This window comes from Plectropomus leopardus, chromosome 24 (genome assembly GCF_026936395.1).
Source record: "Plectropomus leopardus strain MGB_pleo_1.0 chromosome 24, ASM2693639v1, whole genome shotgun sequence".
Taxonomy (NCBI): Eukaryota; Metazoa; Chordata; class Actinopteri; order Perciformes; family Serranidae; genus Plectropomus; species Plectropomus leopardus.
In genome coordinates this window covers 513,292-537,147 of record NC_142199.1, presented here as the reverse complement: position 1 = coordinate 537,147, position 23,856 = coordinate 513,292, and the positions used below count along the sequence as shown (strand labels likewise).

Here is a 23,856-nt window from a genome sequence, read left to right as displayed (position 1 = left end):
TTTGGTAATCTTGAAAAGTTTGAATCTTTATCGGGGGATCCAAACCGGCACAAAAGTAGACCAGCGTGAGATTCACAAATCCGGATCGTTCTGATCAACAGCTTTTCCCCGGCTATCAATATTCAGCCCCGGTGTTGATTCGGTTCACCAACACCAGACTTGCATGTTTCTGCACATTCAGATTGGGAACGAGATAGACGACACCCTGCTGTGGCCCCCGAGGCCCCTGAAGGACCAGGTGGTGGAGCTGAGCATCAAGCTGAGAGGAGAAACCTACAATGACGCCCTGAGAGACCCGAGCAGCTTCCACTACCAGCAGCTGTCCCGACACTTCACACGCAGGGTACGCATGTCTTTTAAAGAAGTGTTACAACTGGTAAAAATCAAGAAACCGAAGATCCGAGGGATGACGAGAAATGCGTCTGGTTAAAAAACTACTGACAAAAAAATTATTCATTTAAATTTTTTTAGCTATAGTATAATTATTGGTGGAAGAAATATTCCGATTCTTTACTCAAATTAAAGGTACTAATACCACATTATAAAAATACTCACAAGTTACAAGTAAAAGTCCTGTGTTTAAAATCGTACTCATGTAAAAGTAAGTAAGTATATTCAGGAAAAACAACTTAAAGTATTAAAAGTAAAAGTACTAAATACAGGAAAAACTATTTTAAAAAGCGCACAGTAAACATTGTATAAAAATGACAAAAAACTCAAAATTATAGAGAAAAAAAAGAAAACATCATAAAAATTAAAAAAAGAAAAGAAAAGCCCAAAATTATTTAAACAGTCGGGGAAATAAAGAGAGAAAATATTCTTTAAAAAAAATTCAAAATTATTTAAAAACATTCTAAGAACTCAAAATTATTTAAACATTTGAGAGAAAAAACACCCAAAAAACTGACCTTTAAAAATGTTTCCGATATTTAAAATAAACATTTGGTTATTTGTTTTTATTTTTTAATTTTTTTATTTTTGGCTACTTTTAAGTCAGTTGAATATTTTGGAGCATTTTTTACTTTTCATTCTTCGCTTTTTATCATTTTGACTGTTTTTTAATGTCTAAAATTGGAGAATAAATAAATATATTAATTAATTAAAAAAATAACCAAAATGTTTTCTTTAAATATCTAAAAAAGATTTAATGGGAAAAAAATTCTAAAGCCAATTTTTTTCTTTTCTTGACAAATCCTCCCAAAAAATGTGCTTGAAAAAAAATCATCAATCATCCAGATGTTGTTTTTTTAAATTACCAAAGAAATGTTTGACTGCGACAGCCGCGAGCGCTGGTGTTTGCAGCCCGAGGGCTGAACGTCGACAATAACGTGTGAAACGGTTCCAGCTGGTTCTGATCCGTCAGCCAGGTTCTCTCCTCCTGACTCTGCTCGCTCTCTGACGTCGGTTACTCGCCTGCGGTTTCCTAAAATCTGCAGACTCAGGCCTCTGGCTGAGCTTGAAAGGCGCTGCAGTGTTTCTGCGGAGCTGAGCGGAGCTGGAAACCTTCACACACACAGCGAGCACTGACTCACTGTGGAAAAACGGCGCTCTGCCAGGAAAGAGCGCAGCGCCGCTGAGCTGCCTTCGCCGCCAGCAGCAGTGACGTCCAGGAGCCGCCGCCCACCTCTGATGTGGAGGTCAAGGTCGTTAACGAGGGAATACGAGAACACGCTGATAAAAAGTGCAGAGCGCCCAAAACCTTAGTCCAAAAACTCGAAGTCACTTTACCACACACAAACACACACACACACAAACACGCGCACACACACACACACACATATATATATATATATATAAATAACAGAAATTAGCAAGGAATTGGTGAAAATATTACATGAAAATTACTTACTTACAAGAAAAGAAAAAAAAGACCCAGAAAGTACGATGAAGGATTGGGGCAATGATAAAGAACAAAAAATGTAATTACGAGAATAAAGCCGTCATGCTACGAGAAAAAAACATTGTACTTTTACAAGAATAAAGTTGTAATTCAAAGAGAAAAAAACGTCAGAATTTATGAGAATAAAGTTGTAATTTTTTAAGAAAGGGAATATTACATAACAGAAATAAAGATGTTGCCAGCAAGATATTTTTTTCTCTTTCTATATAATAATGTTAAATAACTATAAATATCTGTATAATTATTATGAAATACATGTAAATATAATTTTCGGGACATATTTCTCTTTAATATTTTGATCATATTTAATATTTGTCCCAGATGATTTTTGGATCATATCTTTGTTACCTTTTACTTTTTTTCCTGCGTTTTTTTCGGTTTTTGCAGATTTCTGACCAGGTTCCTCATTAAGGTTTTTGTGTGTTTTTTGAAAGAAATCAAACCATTTTTTTTTCAGGTTTGACAGATTTAAATGTTTGTTTGGCGTCAATCCACAGCTTAACTACAACAAACCTTTGTGTATTTATCTGTCTTTATGTGTAATTGTGTATATATAAATATGCATATGTACGTATGTGTATTTAATCTGAGAGGAAAGACTCAAACGTGTCTCCTGTCTGTCAGATTGAAGACGCCTTCAGGGGTCTGCCGGGCTTCAAGAGCGTCTACGTCATCGAGTTCAGGTACTCTCTGTTTACAATACAAGATCTGACTGATTATTATCATTATTATCATTATTTATTTGTGTGTGTATATATATATATATATATATATATATATATATATATATATATTTATTTATATATATAATGTTTTTTTCTTTATGCTGTTTTCCTTTCATTTTCCTCTTGTTTACAGTTTAAATGTTTTATTATTTATTTGTTATTATTATCATTTTATTATAATATTTTACATATTTATTGTTTAAAGTTATGCTGTTTTCCTTTCATTTGCCTCCTTTTTACAGTGTTTTATCATGAATATTGACGTGTATGTTAGTGTGTGAGCACAATCAGCTGACGTTTGTGTAAACACGACATCTCAAAGCTGTTAACATCTTATAACCTGTTATAAACATGTTGTAAACGTGTTATAAACGTGTTTTAAGCGTGTTGTAAACGTGTTCACGTGACGTCCTGTTTGTGTCCTCAGGCCGCAGAAAGACCTCGAACGGTACGTTTGACCAACTTTTCAACACTACTTCATGTTTGACTCCATTTGGTTTCCTGAACGTTTTATCAGAAACAGTCAAATCTGTATTAACCCTTCACTTGCTGTCTGTTTGAAGTTGATGGTTTTTTTGTGTTTTTCCAACATGTAAAGAGCATTTCTGATGAGGCATTCAAGTTCTTAACGAAAACAAAAAAAATACAATTGAAAGCCTCCGTAAATTAAGATGAAAAAATGCTCAGCGATCGAAGCCCCAGTCTGAATTAAGAATTGGTGCTTGTCGTTTCCTTCCTGACTCAGTAAATATGAACACACAGACATGACGAACATATTTTAGATTCAGTGTGATTTAGACTTCCAAAGAATAATATTTTCTCTGATGTCCGTTCAAAATTAACGCCTAAAAATCAGAGAAAAAAGACACTGCAGAACTTGCTTTAAAACGTTGATGATTTTAGGTTTTCTTCAGTATCACAGTGACTCAGTGATCGCTGTGTGTACGTTTATGTTTACATCGCAAACAGGAGCTGCTGATGGGTAATTCAGCTCACTTTTAATGGTACACAAGGCATTATGGGAAGTGTAGTTCCACAAAATAATGTAAATTAAAGCCAAATGATCTGTTAGACGGTGTCTTGGTTTAATTTCTAAAACTACACTTCCCATAATGCTTTGCTTACTGTTAAAAGTAAGCTGAGCCCCCAGCTGAGCTCTGCTGTTGCTCTGCTCTAATTTCCCCTTAATGTCCTTAACAATAGTCAATCGGCTCTTAAGTGGGATAAGTCGCTCGCTGCTCGCTGGCCACCTGCAGCCGCCGCAGCATTACCGTGAAAGGTTTGCTGCTGGAGTTTTGAGACGCCCCCAACCCCTGTCCAGGAAAGAGCCCCCTCCCCTCCAGAGTCGCTCTTGACTCAACTGAACCCCGCAGTCGTAGAAAGCGTTGAAGTCGCTGACGGTTTTTTGTGGTGTTTCCTGTCAGTGGTCTGGTGGTCCTGGTGCACTACGCCATCACCCTGGAGGTGGACAGCGGCAGCGGCATCGCCAACGACACGCTGGACTTCATCTCCCTGCAGAACAACCTGGTGGAGAAGAACTACCCCGGAGCCGCCGAGCAGCCCACCGTCGTCTACACCATCACTGACTTCCGTAACTACATCACCGAGGCGCTGCACAAGGACAACTTCCTGTCCAACGGCAGCCTGGAGACGCAGCCCGACCTGCTGCAGCTGGAGAACGGTACGTCTTCGATTCAAAGACAGTGGGTCAAAAAATGTCCGAAAAAATATCTGAAAAGTTTATGTTTTTAATGTCAAAAATGGCAGAAAAAAACATCTGAAAAAGTCAACGATTTTAATATCGAAAAAAGTCAGTGTAGTATGTCGAAAAAAGTTTTAAAGTCGAAAAAAGAAATCATAGCACGCTGAAAAATCAGCCAAAAATCTGTTTTTTTAAACAGATTTTTGGCCGATTTTTCAGCGACTTTTTTATTTAAAACAGCAACTTTTTAGTTATATGGTATGTCGAAGAAATGGCTAGAAACGGCTGAAAAAATTTCCGACAAAGTCGCCGTTTCCACTGTAGAAAAAAGTAACAGTATAACATGCCGAAAAAACGTCCTGAAAAACAACCAAAAATGTTTCCATTTTTTAATGACAAAAAAAGTCACAGAATGAAATTTCAAAAAACGGAAAAGAAAAAAGTTATTGTAAAGAATGCCAAAAAGGGCCAAACTTCTTTAATGTAGAAAAATGACTGTTGGAAAAAGTTAGCGTATAGCGTGTTGGAAAAAAATGGCTAATTCTTGTTTTTCATACTAATGTTTTTATGCCTCTGTGCCGGCGATAGCCGTGACTGAAGGCAGTTTGTTCTCAGGTTGTCCATCTCTCCGTATGTCCCACTCTCGTGATTGCAATATCTTAAAACGCCTTGAGAGAATTTCATCAAATTTGATAACATTGTGGTGGTTAAAGGTCACTGACCTTGTCTGTGTTGTTCTCCTGAGCAAAATTTCTCAAGAACATGATGAACTGATTAAAATTTGGTGTTCGAAGGTCAAAGTTGCTGTGACCTTGTGTCAGTCTCAATCTCATGAAGGCAACATCTAAAGAACACTTGGAGGGAAACTTCTCCAAATTTAGCACAAACGTCCCCTTGCACTTGAAAATAAAGCATGCTGACACCTTCTTTGCACTTTTTAATTATTAATTTTTACCAGCGATCATTAAAATAAAATGCAGGTACAGATAATCATCAAAATGCTAAATATCGTCCAGGTCAATGATCTGTCGACCCCGAAACGGCGTCTGAAAGCAGCACAACAAAACTGATGATGATGTTCTTTAAGTTCCTCTGAGCTTCGGTTGAGATTCGGTTCCCTGATCAGTAACAGATGATAATAATGTATGTTATCCTGCAGCGGAGAACTTGTTGCCGGAGGTGAAACCCACGAGTCGCCCAGCCGACGCCTTCGACAACATGGTGAGTAACACCGACGCAGATGAAAACTCAGAAGACAGAAATAAAACATCCACTCGTATCGTCATGGGTTCTGTGTGATGTTTCAGGATAACGTCCTCGCTGCAGAGAAACCTCCCGACGCTCCGCTCCACGAGGCAGACAGCGGCGGCGTCTTCCTCAACAAAGAGGACTTCCTGTTCGACCCCTTTGACCAGTGGAAAGGTCCGCAGGGCGCCGAGCTGAGCGAGAATGACGTCTTCATGTTCGATGAGAGCACGAGTCCTCCGACCCTCGAGATCCCAGAGAAAACCGGCGACCTGCGGAGAGAGAGTGAGCAACGACCGCAATGACACATGTCAATCCAAACACAAAAAACACAAACACACCAAAGACTTATCCATCAATCAGTCAGAGTTTATTTATAGACAAACAAACAGACAAACTTTGATCAGAGTAAAACTTTTGAGATAAATCCTTCGCTTCAGTCTGAAGGATGTAAAACTTGAGTGTGTTTCTCTGCTTTACAGATGCTGGAAACTTTGAAGATGAAGGATTCCTGCTCAGCAACGATCCCGTCGCCGCAGACCACACCCTCCGAGGAGACCACGGCGTTGTTCCTGGAGGCTCCACTGCAGCTGCACCGCCTCAGCCACTGAAACCTCAGACTGGCTCTGAAGCGACGCCTGACGAAGGATCTGGCTCTGGGTTCTCTGGAGACGGGCAGGGAGCCGACCTCTGGTCCTGGCAGCCAGCGCCAACCTCTGGCTTCTACCAGGAGACTGATGGCAGCCTGGAGGGGCTACCGCCCCCTGATCTGGAGGAGACGGAGGACGAAGACGAGGACGCTGGTGTTGAGTCTCCAGCTACGGAGAAAGCAGATGTAGTTGCGATGGAAGTTGAGTTCACCGATGCTCCCCCCATGCAGACCACAGCATCTGCTTTTGAGGAACCAGTGCTGGATGGAGATGTTGAGGAACCTTTCCTGGACCAGGTTTTGGTTACGCCACACATCAGCACAGACCCTCGGTACTCAACCAGCACCATAGCACCTGTGTTTTCACCCAAAGGAACCTTGACCGTTGAGCTTTCAGTAAAAACGGAGGAGGCATCCACTATCTATGACTACTACTCCTCGACTGGACCACAGATCACAGATTCTCCTGAGCTGGAAGCTTCAACTCATGAGGCCCCTGTTTTTGTCGGGCCAACTGATTCAGCATTTCGGCTTCCAGACACCGAAGATGTAGAAACGACTACTGAAACAACAACAGAGCTTCCAGTGATTACAGTTAAATCAGAAGAAATAGGAGAAGGAGGAGGTAATAAGGAGGAGGTTGAAATTACACCTGAAGTACCTGATCTGGACACTTCCTCAACCGAAGAGTCCCCTTTCTTTGTTGAAGTCCAGGCAGTCACAATCAAAGAAACCACTTTTGATATAGTCACAGAACCGCCTCCAGAACTCGAGATACTCACGGAAAAACCAAAACTGCTGCCGCCAGAAACTGAAGACAATGACGAGGTTGAGATTTTGGAGGAGCAACACCTCGGCGGCGTTGATTCTACGAGAACAACGGAGTCAGCAGTTGGCATCCAAGAGGAGGATCTGGTTGTGGATGAAGTCATGGTTGTCACCACAACGACTGCCACTCCAGTCCTCACTTCCTCTGTAAGTTTGGACCACATTGCCCTGTCGCCTGAGAAGGACTCGCCGTTCACTCGAGTGTCAGATTCGGCGCCGGAGGATGAGGAGCACCATGAGCACCCAAACCACGAAGACGTTGAAGCAGTTCCAATGAACAATCAAGATTTGACGCCATCAGTGGTTGTAAACAAAACAGAGCACACTCCAACAGAAGTCATAGAAGCATCGCCAGGCGACTCAGAAAGTAGCGATTCCCTCCAAACGACAACCTCCGAGGTCCAACCCTTAGAGCACGATTTCTCTGACGTACCAAGCATCGACGTCAGCTTCGATGTGTTCCAGTACGGCAGCATGGCGACCGAGGCGGACAGCAGCGGCTTCTCCAGTGGGGCGCAGGGCTCAGAACTGGACACCCTCGCATTCCCGACTCGTCCTGGCAGGGCGCTGACGGTGTTCTTCAGCCTCAGGGTGACCAACATGGCGTTCTCCATGGACCTCTTCAACAAGAGCTCGCCCGAGTACAAGGCCCTGGAGCAGCGGTTCCTGCAGCTGGTGAGAGCTCAGAGAATCTGCTGAATAAAAACATCTACATTTGTAGGTAATGTTGTTGACACATGTCTCTGTCCTCGTCCCGCAGCTGGTTCCGTACCTTCAGTCCAACCTGAACAACTTCCAGAACCTGGAGATCCTCAACTTCAGGAACGGCAGCATCGTGGTGAACAGCAGGATGAAGTTCGGGAAGCCGGTTCCCAGCGGGGTCACCAACGTGGTCTACCTCATCCTGGAGGACTTCGCCAACACCGCCTACCACACGATGAACCTGGCCATCGACAAGTACTCGCTGGATGTCGAATCAGGTAGGACTGACAGAAAGACGTCCAGACAGAAATTTTATCTTTTAGTTTCTCTCAAAATAAACTAAAAGATTAAAACTTCTTCACTGAATTCTAAAGAGATGCTTTTTTGGATGATTTGTTCAACTGTGCCTCAAAAACACCAAACAACTTTTAGTGTGATTAATAAACCGAGGCCTGTGTGCAGGAACACTGCTGTGGGCTGGTTCGGGTGAGTCGGTGTGTGTTTGTGGGAGACGTTTGGTGACTCGTGTTGCTGCTGTCAGAGTCTAACACCTGAGATTATCTGTCTGAGAGCAGCAGGACAGACACTGACTCACTCTGATCCACTCTGCTTCTCTTTATCTGTGACATGTACTCAGATACTGTGCTCCTCATCAGCTGTGACTAACACACTGACTGTGGGGAAGTAGCTCACAGTGCCGCACTCAAACGGGTCCAGACTGTCCCTGAAGGTCCAGCAGCTGGACGTTGGTTCACTGATCAGACCGGCACATATGAGTTATTCTTGAGGCGAGTGTGGTGAACTGTTTTATGTTTTAATCCAAAACTTTTTGATAAACAAGCTCAATTTTGTACCTGTCCGAAAATGTCCAAAAATCCCAGAAATGTCCTGAAATCCGAGAAACATCCTAAAATCCTAGAAACGTCCCAAAATCCTAAAAATATCCTGAAATCCAAGGAAAATGCATGGGTAAGTGAGTATCCTCATTTTTTTGACAATAACGGTTGAAAGTGAGAATTTTTCGTTGCTAAAGAGGCCTGTGTTTGGCGTTGGGGGGGTGGGGTATTGTATTTGTGCGGTCACCCCCCCATGCCTTTATGATACCTTAATAACTGATGTTAACTGTTGATCACTGCCATGCTGAGTATGTAAAGTGTGTAAAGAAAATAAAAGAGAAATACAATAATAATAAAAACAAGTAGCACTAAAATGTAAAAATTTAAAAATGATAACTATGCTTAATGTGCTGAGTATGTGAAGTATGTAAAAATATTAAAAATAAATACTGTAATAATAAGAATTAGCTCTAGGATGTAAATATTTAAATGATAAAAATGAATAATGGCTGAGTGTGTATAAATATAAAAATGTGCCTAGTGCTACAATGCTATCTATAAAACCATATGTGAACTTAGATCTAAAATATGTGTGATGCCAAAATATTTGATGTACAAAATATTTATACATGAGTAAGAACAACAATAAAAGTATACAATATATTTACTATATGTGTAATGTTTTAAATACAGCCTACATTCAAGAGAAGAAAGAGTGTTGCACATGTGAATCATTGCATAGAGGACGACACATTCAAACGACACATTTACACCTGAGTGAGGTGAATTCGTGTCGGCTGGTTTTCAGGATGGTTTCTTTCGACCGTAACTTGAGATTTACTGTCACTTCCATCTCTGCTGAGCTGCAGCTCCTTTAATCTGTCTGAGCCAATCAGAGCAGCTCCTGACAGCCCGCTAATCTACAGCAGTGAGTCACTGTGGTCAGCTGGTAATCACTCTGAATGCAGGTTTTCCATTGCACAAGCACCTGTACCTACAGAGTCATGATGGGTTCTTTGGATCTGGATCTGGACTTGACAGAAAGTGCCCCTCGGGAGTTGTCATGAATGACTGTTGCAGGGTCTCTAAAGATTCAGTCAAAGCATGACAAGTTTTGTTAGATCTTCTGACGCTGATCCAAGGGTCTCGTTGAATCTCATTTTGTTCTATGGTCTTGTCTCAGGGTCTTGTTCCAAGGTCTCGTCACAGGGTCTACCCTGAGATCTTGACCCAGGTCCTCAAGTCCATGGTCTTGTCATGATGATTGCCCTGAGGTCTTTTCAGATCCTTTGGTATTGTGTACTCCAAGATGTTGTCCCAAGTTCTCGATTCCAAGGTCTTGTCATGAGGAATGCCCAGAGGTCTCATCTTGTTGTCCTCCCCAAAGTCCTGTCCTGTGGTCTTGTCCTGGGGTCTACTCCAAGATCTTTTCCCAGGGTCTCATTCCAAGGGTTTGTCCAGGGGCTTGGGTCTTGTCCTTCGTTCTACCCTGAGGTCTTGTCTGGATGGCTTCAGTCTTGTACCTCTGTCAGCCTCCAGATCTCATCTTGTCCCAGGACCTCTCATTCCAGGGTCTTGTTTCAAGGTCTTGTCCCAGGGTGTATGTACCCCAACTTTTTGTGATGTTAACATCATCACTGCTACGTTACAGTGTTTCACATTTTTTAGGAAATGTTTCTGAATCTGGAACGCTGAAATGTTTTACAGGAAAAGTGTCCTCGCCCATGAAAATAGTTTCAATCGATAGACTGAAACTTCCTCTGTCTCTGTGTCTTCCTCCTCAGGTGACCAGGCGGATCCGTGTAAGTTCCAGGCGTGTAACGAGTTCTCCAGGTGTATGGTGAACAGGTGGTCAGGCGAGGCCGAGTGTGTGTGCGACGCCGGGTACCTGAGCGTGGACGGCCTGCCGTGTCAGAGCATCTGTGAGGTGCAGTCCGACTTCTGCCTCAACGACGGCAAATGTGACGTCATCCCGGGCAAGGGCGCCATCTGCAGGTCAGCGGAGGCTTTACATTTAAACATATCAGGACACAGAAGTACTCAGATTACTTTGTCACTTAAAGACTGTTACTGGTGACTTTTGTTTGAATAATTCTTTACATTGTTGTTCTTTACATAATTTCTTAATTATTAAAAAAGTCCGGTATTTAGCTTCTGCTCAAACATTCTAACAGTTACAGTTATTCTTAACTGTAACTGTGGGAATTGAACCTGTGACATTCGCCACAGGTGTCGAGTTGGAGAGAACTGGTGGTATCGTGGTGAGCACTGTGAGGAGTACGTCTCCGAGCCACTGGTGGTCGGCATCGCCATCGCCTCGGTGGCCGGCTTCCTCATGGTGGCGGCCGGGATCATCTTCTTCCTGGCAAGGACGCTGCGGGAGCAGTACGATGGGGAGGACACCGAGGACCCTCTACGGTGAGCGGCATCGCCATCAGACTGTTTAGTTTACGATCTAATGTTCATGTTGATAAAACCCAAATCAGAAATTCTCGACTTGCTTTGTTTGGGCGCCACTTTTGCAAAATAACGGGAGGCCAGGGGCCAGTCGCAACAGCCCCGTACATGTTTCTAGGATTTTAGGACATTGTAGGATTTTGGTACATTTCTGGGGTTTTAAGACATTTCTAGGATTTAAGGACATTTTCAGGATTTTTAGGACATTAGGGTCTCAGCAAGGACCTCTGTGGGGGGTGTGGGCACTTTTTTATCAACAAGCTCCATTTTGATGCTGTTTTATGCACTCTGGCACCTTCTGGATACTAAAAGTACAAAAATCACTTACTTTCACTTTTTATTGAGAATTAGAAAACGGCTAGGTGCCACTGGTTGCCCTGTTGGGAGCCAGATTTTGCTTGAACATTGCGTATCACTGAACTAAATTGTTTTTCCATCAGACGTGGCGACAGTGTGCCGACTCTGGAGCGAGCCACCAAATTCAACCCCATGTTTGAGAGCGACCCGGTGACCGCCCAGTACTATCGCCGCTACGATGACAACTTGCCCCAGTACAGCAGCTCCGTCGGCACCGATGGATCCAAAGACCTCAGCAGCGAGGAGATACGACACATCTACCAGAACACCACGCTCTCTAAAGAGGTACGAAAACTGACCTCCATGTTTATAAAGACATTATTTTATTTGTCAGTGAAATCCAACAAGTTATCTGTGAAAGATTAGACAAGATTCTACTTTACATGCAGGCGAGTGTCATCAGCGTAGAGGTGTATTTTAATATGATGTCTGTGTAATCAGAATATAAAGTAACCAAAAGTGATCCCAGAGTTGTTTCTGTCTTTTGACGATTTTTGGAAGAAAAAAAAACTGGTTTTGAAGGCATATTTTCAGGAAAAACAAAACAAAAGATATTCCTCAAAATTCGCCTAAATAAATAAATAAATAAATAAAATTGCTCAACTGTTTTCTTTAAAAATCACTTAAAATTTTAATGGATTTTTTTAAAAACAAAAACATGCCTTCTGAGAGGTTTCAATGGGTAAATAAGAAAATGAAACAGTGGGTGAAGAAAAACTTTAATTTTTATCCTTGAGAAAGTTTCAAGCATAACAAGATTCCTCTTAAATCACTCATACGTGTTTCAGTGAGATCTAACTCACAGTCTGTGAATAAAGGGACAAGACTTTACATTAAACACTGAGGGGTGTCATCAGCATAGAGGTTTATTTTAATATTAATTTGTATAATCTGTGGCCCAGTTGAAGCATATAGAGAGAAAACAGAAGTGGTCCCAGGACTGAGCCTTGTGGGACACCAAATCTTTAATGTGAACTTTTTTCTAGTAAAAACTCTCAAGAAATTGGCAGATTGTAGCTAAATATTTTATTTTAGTTAATTTCATGTTTAAACCCAAAATTAAAAAGGTAAGAAAAAATAATATATATTAAGATACTTGTGGATTTTGTTTGTAACTAAAAAAAATCAAAATACAAGAAGAATTTTCTTGACTTGAACAAATTCGAGTTAAATTTATCGCTTTGTCTTTTTACTTTTTCTCTGTTTGTGAAACCACAGGAAGTGTTTAGTAACACGTGTTGTGACATTTTCAGTCCCAGCAGGTATTTGTTCCTCCTCCTCCGGTTCAGTTGTGGCGTCACCGTGCGGCCGTTACGTAAACATGTTTTCCTCTCTGTGACCTCTGACCCCTCTGCAGGAGATCCAGGAGCGGCTGAGGATAATCGAGCTTTGTGCCAGAGATCAACACTTCGCAGACTTCGTGCGACAGACACAAGTGTGAGTGTTTGAATGTTTGGAAAGATCACCTGAAATAACTGAGATAACCCTGAAAACCAGGTGTGAAGACACGTCAGCGATGTGTCATATTTTCTAACACTGAAGAATATTTCGCTTTTTTTTTTCTTTTTTGAGGAATTAGGGATTACATGTTTTCATACTTTAAACATCGAAAAAGATTCAACATTTACATTTTAAAGTCTTCTTTAAATACTTTTAATAGTGGGAAATACTTTTATATATGTTTTTTTTATTTAAAACTATTTTCAATTCATTTTTTTATATTCAAAACTTTGAACACTTTCTAGTTAGACATTTTTAATATTCATTAAACATTTGAATTTTTTTTTTTTTTTTTTTGAAATTTTAAACTCTAATAGATACCTAGTTTACCTGTCCACCACATTTAAAATCACTTTTTTCGTTTTTCTGTTTTAACCTAAAGAAATCTATTTTTACTTTGTAACATTTAAAATAAAATGACTTTTTCCAGAATTTAGTAAAAATTTAAATTATTTTATTTTATTAAATTTATTTTATAAATTTAATTCATATTTCTAAAAAAAATTATATTGTAACATGAATGCAACTTTTTCAAATTTTTTACACTTAATCATGTTTCTTTTTTAAACTGATGAAAACACTTCATATACATACATGTACATATATATAATTAAAAAAACCTTTGTAACCCTTTAACTTATTTTTTAATGTTTTACGTAACTTTTTGTGTTCGTCATTTCTTTAACATTTAATTTTGACATTTGACATTGACATTTAATTTTTTTAATTAAGTTATTTAAAAAAACAACATTTTTTAACTTAAAAACTTGCTTTTATATTTTGTTTCATTTTAAAAGACTTATTTTTGATAATTTTTTACATTGAAAAAGTCCTGTTTTTCATATTTTAAAAAAAGACGACTTCCTGTGAACATGAACTTTTTTCGTGGATGTGTTTTTTCATATTTAGAAAGATTTTTTTAGAGACTTTTCACCACAAAACAGTGAAACCATCAAATTAAAAATGAATAACAACCAGAATTTGTCTTTATTGGAATCGTTTTTGATCTAAAATCATCACTAGAAGCAGAGTGAGCCTGAAGGGCTGTTTTCCAGCTGTGCACAGAAAACAGACCGCAGCATTTTTACCCAGAAACAGATTTCAACACGACTAATCTGCTCCATCTCCCGATGTTTGGAGGAAACTTTTAAAAATAGCAGGAAGTTTTGGAGCCGCTCCACAAACGGCATCGAATAACCAAACAAGGCTCAGGCGTGTGGAAGTACACAGCCGGCCGTCTCGCTTCCTCTCGCCATGTTTCCGCCTCTCCACAGTTTTATTTGCGGTTTGGACAGCGTCCGTTTGCACCACATCGCTCGCCGGCCAGAAACCACCAAACTAATGTGGTTTTGTGGTGTTTGTGTTTGTGGGGCAGATTCCTGGAGAGGAGAGGAAGCTCCAGCACGTAGCTGCTCCTGACGCCGAGCCGCTCGCCTCCAGGTAACGGCGCCTCTGTCCGCCTTCATTCAGCACTTTACTGCAGGTCTGTGCCGAGCCGGCTCAGGACTCTCTTCAAATACCAACAGAAGATTTCACTGAATCCGGTCCGCAGGCCACATGTTTAATGTCCAAACTCATCAATTTAATTGTTTTTTGTCTGAATTTTGCAAAAGAGTTTGAGGGCCACATTGATGATTTTCTTTTTTTTAATTTGAGATTTCGACAATAAAGTCATACTATTGTGAGAAAAAAAAGATATAATACTTTGACAATAAAGTCGTAGTTTTATGAGAGAATGTTTTAATTCAATGAGATTAAAGTCATAATATTACATGACTAAAAAAATCGTAATTTTACAAGAAAAAGTCGTAAATTTATGAGAATAAAGTCATAAAATTATGAGAATAAAATTGTAATTGTAAGAGAGAAAAAAAGTCGTAAAAGCATGAGAATGAAGTCGTAATTTAACGAGATAAAAAGTTGTAATTTTATGAGAATAAAGTCATATTTTTTACGAGAAAGGGGATATTATATCACGGCTTTTAAAAGCATTTTGTTTTTTTTGTTTTTTTTTTTGTATGCTTGTTCTCGTTTCCAAACGCAGGTTTTCTTTGTAAAATCTTGGACATTTTTGTTAACTTCAAAAAATTTCGCAATTTCTTGGGTGATTTTTAAAAACATATTTTATTTTATTTTTTTCTTTTTAATTTTTCTGGTTCAAAGGTTTGTAAGGCATGTTTTCTTTAAAAAATCACCAAAATGACGTGATTTATGAGAGCCAGAAACTGTAAAATCAGATCTTCTCTGGGCTGAAACGGACTGACCCAAAGAGGTCAGAGGTCAGTTCAAAGGGTTAATAGGAAATCAGTTGGTGGGGAAAGAAAAACTTTCATTTATATCGCTGACAAAGTTTGTCTCAAATCCCTCATACGTGTTTCAGAGTGTCATCAGCACAGAGGTTTATCGTAATGTTAATTTGTATAATCTGTGGCTCAGTTGAAGCATAGAAACAGAAAACAGAAGTGGTCCCAGAACTGAGCCTTGGGGGACACCAAATCTTTAATGTGAGCTCTTTTCTTGTTGTTACATTAAAATATTGACAATTAAAATTAAATTGGAACAAACAGAATTTTTAGGACATTAAAAATATATTAAAAACTCTCAATACATTGGCAGATTGCAGCTAAATATTTTATTATTTTCATGTTTAAAATTGCTGAAATAACTTCAGTCAGTTGTGAATTTTGTTTGTCAGTGAGAGAAAATGTAAAAGACATGATTTCTCTTGAATCGCTGGTGTTTTCTGCCAAAGAACAATCCTGAGTCGTCAGCATAGAGGTTTATTTTAATATTACGGCTGAATAATCTTCATTCTTCAGTTTTCATGTCTTCATTGAATTTCGGTCAGAAACATTTAGAAATGACGGTGACGTCCTCACTGTGTGTCCACAGACACCTGCCTTTGTCTCCGACCGGTGGGATGACGAGGACTCTGTCCACGGTCCGATGGACTCACCTGGAGGTGAAGGTGATGAGCAGGGAGTTTATTTTGAAAGGACACTTTCCTGCTGGTCTGAAGTGAACTTTGACCTCTGCTGGTCGTCTGTCCGCTGTCCTGTAAATACTGTGACGTTTGTCTTTAACCCTTCAGTCTCTGTTGTGTGGACACTGTCTCTGCTCATACCTCTGTCCATCTGTCCGTCACTTTCATGCTTATCTTCTGTCTGCTTCCTGTCGCACCAACACGTCTCGCTTGGTGTCGTGGGTTTGATTCCGCCTGTCAGTGCCTTTGCCGCTCTGTTAGCGTCTCGGGGGACACGCCCTGTTGTTTTTTCCACAACGCCTCGCATCATCACTCAGCCACCAATCAGCTGCTCCTCAAACGCCCATGTTTACATGTCTCCGTCCACGCCGCAGTGTGAGCGCACCGCGTGTCAAGCGTCTCGGCGTCTCCTTGTCTCTGTGTCTCCGTGTCTCTGTGTCTCCGTGTCCTGTGTGGTTTTTTTGAAGGGATTTTGTCTCCAAAGACAAACTGAAACAGAGAAATGTACACCAGCTTGTTTGCGTGTTTTAATCCTCATTTTGCTTTTTTCTGAATGTTTTGAGCGTTTTTAGCGCGAATCTTCCGTCAGAATCCGACTTTTCTGCAGCTTCGCTCTGCAACATTCACGCGCTCAGATCTCGTGTGTTAAATCGCCCTGAACTCTGTCTGCAGGTTCAGATGGTTTCTTTCTTTCACTAAAAAAGCAGCCGACCTCGGAGTTGCTCGGTGTTCCCGGACGTTTCGGGTCTCGTTCGTTGAGGATGTGACGGCGTCAGCGCCCGTTATTCTCAGGTTTGTTTGAGTTATCTTGTTGCTCTCGGAAGTTCGGATCTCGTTTGAACGAGCTGTTCATTTGTTTGCAAACGTTATCTCGCTTGTTTTTGCAAAAGTTTTCTCGTTTGTACAAACAAACAAAGTTCTCCTCACGAATGATCTTGACTTCAGAAATGTGATCTTGTATCTTTGCTCTTGACTGTATGTGCGTGCAGTCACGTTATTTTCTTCTCACAAATCGTCGACGTTCTCTCGCTGATCTCGTTCTCACAGGTCGCGTTTACTCACAAATTCCCGATTTTATCATTTCTGTAGCTGTGATGTTTTCCGAGGACTCTGCCGCGTGACGACTGCAGGAGTTTCAGGGTGAATTTAGTTTTCTGAGCCGCAGACGCCTCAAACAACCGTTTTTTTAAAGTAATAAAGTAAACTGTACGGACTTTGGAGGTTGAACGTGTTTTTGGCCTCGCAGCTAAAAACGAAAGTTTCGGCGTTTTAAACGTAAATATCAGATCTCTGCCCGATGTTTGTTCCTGTGATTTAATGACTTGAATTTTCTTCTTTTGTCGGGTCGACTTGAAAGAATTTCCTGGATGTTAGAAACGTGTCCGTTAGACTGACCGAAGATGTTTGTTGTTGTTTAGATTTAGTTTGTTTGTTTTTTTCCCGTCGCGACACGTCCAACACGTCGCAGCGCCTCGGCGGCGACTCGCTCACAAAAACTCTCCTCCAGCAGTCAAAATCCTCATCGGTGTGTTTTGTATTGTGTGTTTTTTTTCTATGCTGTTAGAAGATGAAACCACAGTGTGTGTGTCTGTGTGTGTGTGTGACTGTGTGTGTGTGTGTGTGTGTGTGTGTGTGTGACTGTGTGTGTGTGTGTGTGTGTGTGTGTGTGTGTGTGTGTGACTGTGTGTGTGTGTGTGTGTGTGTGTGTGTGTGTGTGTGTCTGTGTGTGTCTGTGTGTGTGTGTGTCTGTGTGTGTGTCTGTGTCTGTGTCTGTGTGTGTGTGTGTGTGACTGTGTGTGTGTGTGTGTCTGTGTGTGTGTCTGTGTCTGTGTCTGTGTCTGTGTGTGTGTGTGTCTGTGTGTGTGTGTGTCTGTGTGTGACTGTGTGTGTGTGTGTGTGTGTGTGTGTGTCTGTGTGTGTGTGTGTGTGTGTGTGTGTGTGTGTGTGTGTGTGTGTGTGTGTGTGTATGTGTGTGTGTGTGTGTGTGTGTGTGTGTGTGTGTGTGTGTGTGTGTGTGTGTGTGTGTGTGTGTGTGTCTGTGTGTGTGTGTGTGTGTGTGTGTGTGTGTGTGTGTGTGTGTGTGTGTGTGTGTGTGTGTGTGTGTGTGTGTGTGTGTGTGTGTGTGTGTGTGTGTATGTGTGTGTGTGTGTGTGTGTGTGTGTGTGTGTGTGCCACCGCCACCTTTTATAAATAAAATCAACATATTTTTTACATTATTTTGACAGTTTCTTTTGTCAGTAGCTAGAAAGTTTACAGAGGGGGCTGATGGGAAATGTCGATTTGCATTTTTCTTATAAACAAACAAAAGTTGGCTCAGTTTCACACTTTTGTGTGAACGTAAAATGTTCATCACAGAACGTTTCCAAAGATGATTTTTTCTTTTTTAATATCCTGTATCGTCTGCGCCGTGTTTACTGCGTCGCCCGTCATGGCTGGCACAATACTGCCACCTGTAGGTTTCATTAAATTTATTTCTTTGTTTATTTATTTATTTGTTTGTTTTTATTCATTTTTTTATTTGAGTGTCAATAAACATTTATTTAACAATCTGCAGTAGTTTAAAGGAAAATATTTTCTATTTGTTGTATTATTTTTATATAAATATATTTATTTATTACATTTTATTTCATTTTTAATGTCAGTATCAATTAACTGTCACCTAACAATCTGCAGTAGTTTAAAGGGGAAAAAAATCCATTTATTTATTACCTCTTTATTTTAGTAATGAATGTTTGTTTAGATTGATATTCAAATTTTTAAATATTTTTCAAATGTATTTATTTGTGCAAAACTGCAGCAACTCAAACTGGAAACCATTCTTCCAGTTTTGTTTTGTAAAAATTTTTATGACTCAAATTGTTCTTTTTTTAAAAAAAACATGATTATAGAAATTCATATAAATATGAGTAAATTAAAGTACAATTTAAGGGGTTAATGTCTCTTTGATTGTGAGTATGGAGGACCAGAAGTTTCAGAAAACAATGTGATAAAGTACAGTATATAGTTACTTAACAACTAATTATGTTATTAAAATTGGCAAAAATAGTAGTTTTCATTTATTAGTCTGTAGAAAAACAACTTAAAACAGTTACTTAACTGTTTTGTTTTAATTTTTGCAAACCCCCTTTAAAGTTGAAGAACTGATTAATGGATCAATATTTCATTTGTAAATTTATAACCTTAGATTTTTTTTTATTTGTTTAATAACTGATGATTGTTTAAAAATAATTATTTATGCATAGATTAATAATTTTTGTACAACTTTATTAATGCCTATTTTCATATTATAATTTAGTTAGTAAATCTCTGTGACACTTGTGGTCCTCCGTACATCCGAGTTTAAACTGTAAGTGTGAATCAATAAAAACATTTGTATGAAAAACATGATTTCAGATCATATAAATGTAACAATGTCGATGTTTTGGCTGCAGATGAGCACAGATCGTGTTGTTCAGCCATTTTTGTAGTTTTTCTGAGGGAGTGGTCTAATTCCTGGAAAGTTTGGCCTGATTCTTTGTTGACAGACGTGACTGAGTTCAGCGATTTGCCGCCTGTCAGTCAAACTCATCGTCATGACGACGCGATGACAGCCGAGACGTGTTTGAATAACAGCGAGAGAATTTCAGGTGTCAGACAGAGGTCGCCCTTCATCATCCTCATCATCATCTTCATTTGGTTTTTCATGTTTTCTTTTGAAGATGTTTTCATGTTTCTTTTAATTAATTTTGTTTTAAAAGTTTGTTCTTTTTTTCTTCTTTTCTATTATTTTTATCATCATTGTTTAATACAAAGTTTCATTTGAACATTTTATTTTAGTTGTTAGTTTTTTTAAATTAATTTGATTATTTTTCCATAAACTTTCTAAGATTAATTTTGTTAATTTTTAAGAGGATGTTATATATATATTTTTTATTCTTAAATTTGACCGATCATTTTCTAGTCATTTTTTAAAGTTTTATTTTATGATTCTTTTTTAAAAAGTTACTAATCTAAAAATTAAATAATTCAATATTTATTACATTAGATGTTTTTTTGGGTTTTTTTGGAGTTGTTTTTTACATTTTCTTAATGTTTTATTCATTAGAGGTGTGATTCATAGATTTATTCTTCATTAATTCTGTTTTTATTTTTAACGTGCTATATTAACATTTTCTTTGAAAATATTTTTGAATTTTCTTAATATTCTTATTTTCTATACATTTGTTTAATTTCTATTCATTTAATTGCATTCAGGATTCAGTCTTTTATTTCATGATTTTTTTATGAATTTAATATTAATTTTTTATTTTAAATTATTCTTTTTAGATTTTCTTTATGTTTCATTCATAAAAGTTGTGATTTTTCGGTGTATTCTGTATTAATTTGTTTTTGTTTGTTTTTTTCCTCTGGCTGAGCTGTCAGTGAGGACGATGAGTGAGGACAGTCTGAGGACGATGAGTGAGGACAGTCTGAGGACGATGTGAGGACGATGTGAGTGTTGACAGACGGAGAAAAGAGTAAATCTTCCAGTTTTCGTCGGCTGCTGAGGGAAAGAATGTCGTTGTGTAACAGAGAAGCAGCTGAGACCAAAACTGCTCCTCACAGACACATCCAGGTCTGAAACCACAGCAGCAAGATATCGCCCAAAAAAGTTACAAGAAAATGATCTGAAAGTACGCAAAACAAACAGCAAACGGTAAAAACAAAAATGAAATTACTCAAAAAAATACAAAAAATCTAAGAATAAAAAAGTTTTTTTTTTGTAACATTACTTTGAATACATAATTATAATAATTATAAATACTGTTTTCTGGATATGTATCCTTGTTTTTATTGATTTCGCCCTTTTTAAAATAATAGCGATAGTTTTCAGGTCTTTTCCCTCCTAATTATGTAATTTAATAAAAATATCAAATAAAGAGAACTTACAAATGAAATATCAATCCATCACTCGATTCCTCAGTTTAAAAAGGGCATCTGCAAAAACAAAACGAACAAAAAAAATACATAAAATAAAAGACTTAATTGACTGTTTTATGTTTATTCACAGAAAAATGAATGAATTTAATAACATAGTTAGTTCGTATTTAATGTCCATACTGACAGTCTATAAAATAAACTGTGGTGTGCCCCAAGGCTCAAATTTGGGCCCCACACTTTTTATTCTCTACATGCTCCCTCTGTATATGTCATCAGGAGGCAGCGTGTGAAAGACGTGTCTGATCTGGGTCTCAAAGGGTTAAACAGCGTGTGAAAAGTCTCTGTGATCCGGGTCTCAGGGTTAAACGGTGTGTGAAAGGTGTCTCTGATCCTGGTCTCAAAGGGTTAAAAGACTAAGTTCTTGTGTCGACGTGTGAACAGCTGAGCGTTGGGCCTCTCTGCTCCGCTCTGTTTGTTTCCATGGTGACAGTGATGATGATGATGAGGTTGTTTTTGGAGAAACTTTTGGGAAAGTTGATCTCAGCTGGTTTGTGTCAAACATGTGAAAAGCTCCGTTTATTTTTAGGTTTTTATTTTTCCACAGTTTGGTTTTTGTTTTGGTTTCAGGACAAAGCTGCTGGACTCCATCTCTTCTTCTTCTTCTTCTTTCAGGGCCGTCCCAGACCGGACTACAGTACCCATGATCCTCTGCTCTGCTGCTTCTGCTGCTCCTGCTGCTGCACATGGAACCTTTCATAAAGGATTCAACTGGAACCCTTCAGAGGGATCTACATAGAATCCAACATATAACACAAGGTAAGACTATCTGTGAAAGGTTCCACCGAGAACCCCCTGAGAACCCTTCTACAAGTTTCTACTTCTATGAGTCCATAACGAGTTCATAACTCGTCAATAATGAGTTCATGACGAGTTCATAAAACGGCAAGTTTATCACCAGTTTATAACATAATAAACTAATAATATAATAAGAAGTTCATAGAAAGTTCATAACGACTTTAAGACTTTCCTAATGAGTTCATAACGAGTTCATAAGACTTTCCTAATGAGTTCATAACGACTTTATGAGACTTTCTAATGAGTTCATAAGACTTTCCTAATGAGTTCATAAGACTTTCCTAATGAGTTCATAAGACTTTCCTAATGAGTTCATAAGACTTTCCTAATGAGTTCATAAGGACTTTATGAGACTTTTCTAATGAGTTCATAAGGAGTTGATGATGTGAATCAGCTGTTTGGGAAACACTGATCTAACTGTTGTTACTGTTTTTTTTTACTGTTGTTGCTATTGTTTCTGTTGTTGCTGTGTTGCTGTTGTTGCTGTCATTGTTTGTTGCTGTGTTGCTGTAGTTGCTGTTATTGTTTGTTGCTGTTGTTGCTGTCATTGTTTGTTGCTGTGTTGCTGTAGTTGCTGTTATTGTTTGTTGCTGTAGTTGCTGTTATTGTTTGTTGCTGTTATTGTTTGTTGCTGTAGTTGCTGTTATTGTTTGTTGCTGTTATTGTTTGTTGCTGTAGTTGCTGTTATTGTTTGTTGCTGTTATTGTTTGTTGCTGTAGTTGCTGTTATTGCTTGTTGCTGTTGTTGCTGTGTTGCTGTTGTAGCTGTTGTTGCTGTGTTGCTGTTGTAGCTGTTGTTGCTGTGTTGCTGTTGTAGCTGTTGTTGCTGTGTTGCTGTTGTTGCCATGTTGCTGTTGTTGTGTGTCTCAGGTCTTGGACCAGCTGAGTGGAGAAAGTCATCAGTGAGTTGGACAGACGAGACGTCCTGCTGCTGCAGAGACACGTGAGACAAAGTTTCAGTTCAGAGAGTTTAAAACACACTCAGATTGTCTTTTTTAAATTGATTTATTTTTAAATTGCAAGACAACACACACACACACAGACACACACACACACACACACACACACACACACACACACACACACACACACACAGACACACACACACACACACAGACACACACACACACACACACACACACACACACACACACACACACACACACACACACACACACACACACACACACACAGACACACACACACACACAAGTTAAAATATAAATGAGGTAATCAATGTGAACGATAAAAAAGGGACCTGAGGGGACGGTGTCCCTCAGAGGGACTGGTGATGATTAAGTAATTGAAAGCAGCCGCGACAGGACGCTCACATGTGGACATCAGAGACAGACGTGTTGACAGGCGGAGGATCACAGATACTTTTCTGTCCCTGTTGTCGAGGCCCCGGGGCCCAACGGAGGCTCTCGCAGCTTTTAACCTTGACCCCCATCAGACCGGAAAACCAGAAACCTGATACCAGAACCCAGAGGCTGAGCAAGGACGGCTGCTGAGGACAGGAGTGTCTCTGTAGGAGGACTTTTAAGGATTGGGCTATTACCTGAATCCTCTCTGAGTTTGGTTTCAGATTTCATCTTCAGCCAGCAGCTTAGGATCCGACTATGATCTGGATTTTAGGACGTTTTGAGGATTTTAGGACATTTCAAAGGTATTTTTGGATTGTATTTGATGCTGTTTTATGTCTCTGACACCTTATGGAGACACCTTACACCTTATTGTCAATTAAAAAATGGTTTGGGGGCCACCAGGGACCCTATCAGGGGCCAGATTTGGCCCGCGGTCTGCAGGTTGAGTGTCACGTCTCTACAGTTTTGGGCTTCTCTGAAGTTTCTTTCACACATTAAATGTAAAAACACCAGAACTTCAGGTTTTTAGGATCTTTTTCTGGTGCGTCATTTCCAGGAGGTCAGAGCTGAGCGGTCAGAGGCTTTCAGAGGTTTCTGCTGGTTCTTGTTCTGGTTCTGGTGGGGCAGGTGTCTCTGTGAGATCTGACAGGGACTGGAAAGTATCTGGACTTGGCCGTGCGGGGGTTTAATGGGAAACACAGTCGTCAGAGAGAACAAGTGGCCCTCTGATTGTTCCCCTCCTCGCCGCCTTCCTGTCAGACGGCGTTAGCTTCGGTTGCATAACAGCGAGGTCCTTTTTTTGTTCTTTGAGGTGCTGGGTTTCATCTGACGGAGGCAGCTTCAGGTTCAGGAGCT

General features: G+C 39.6%; 1 protein-coding gene across 3 annotated transcripts in view; it reads left to right on the top strand.

Annotated features, from left to right (window-relative positions):
- Window positions 1–23,856, top strand: part of LOC121966368 (uncharacterized) — a 43,619-nt gene that overhangs the window by 15,152 nt on the left and 4,611 nt on the right. The window contains exons 8-23 of one of the 3 annotated variants that reach the window (XR_015775886.1): window positions 182–343; window positions 2,525–2,583; window positions 3,053–3,073; window positions 4,050–4,306; window positions 5,487–5,548; window positions 5,635–5,857; window positions 6,055–7,724; window positions 7,810–8,029; window positions 10,372–10,582; window positions 10,817–11,005; window positions 11,485–11,686; window positions 12,759–12,838; window positions 14,277–14,341; window positions 15,794–15,869; window positions 21,456–21,599; window positions 22,210–22,580. Coding sequence is in view for 1 of the 3 variants with exons in the window: in XM_088074551.1 (XP_087930677.1) it covers window positions 182–343; window positions 2,525–2,583; window positions 3,053–3,073; window positions 4,050–4,306; window positions 5,487–5,548; window positions 5,635–5,857; window positions 6,055–7,724; window positions 7,810–8,029; window positions 10,372–10,582; window positions 10,817–11,005; window positions 11,485–11,686; window positions 12,759–12,838; window positions 14,277–14,310 (3,390 nt within the window). In the remaining 2 variants the exon portion in view is untranslated. Of the gene's footprint in view, window positions 1–181; window positions 344–2,524; window positions 2,584–3,052; window positions 3,074–4,049; window positions 4,307–5,486; window positions 5,549–5,634; window positions 5,858–6,054; window positions 7,725–7,809; window positions 8,030–10,371; window positions 10,583–10,816; window positions 11,006–11,484; window positions 11,687–12,758; window positions 12,839–14,276; window positions 14,342–15,793; window positions 17,614–21,455; window positions 21,600–22,151; window positions 22,581–23,856 lie in introns of those variants that run through there. The other 2 variants (XR_015775885.1, XM_088074551.1) reach the window with 2 other exon arrangements.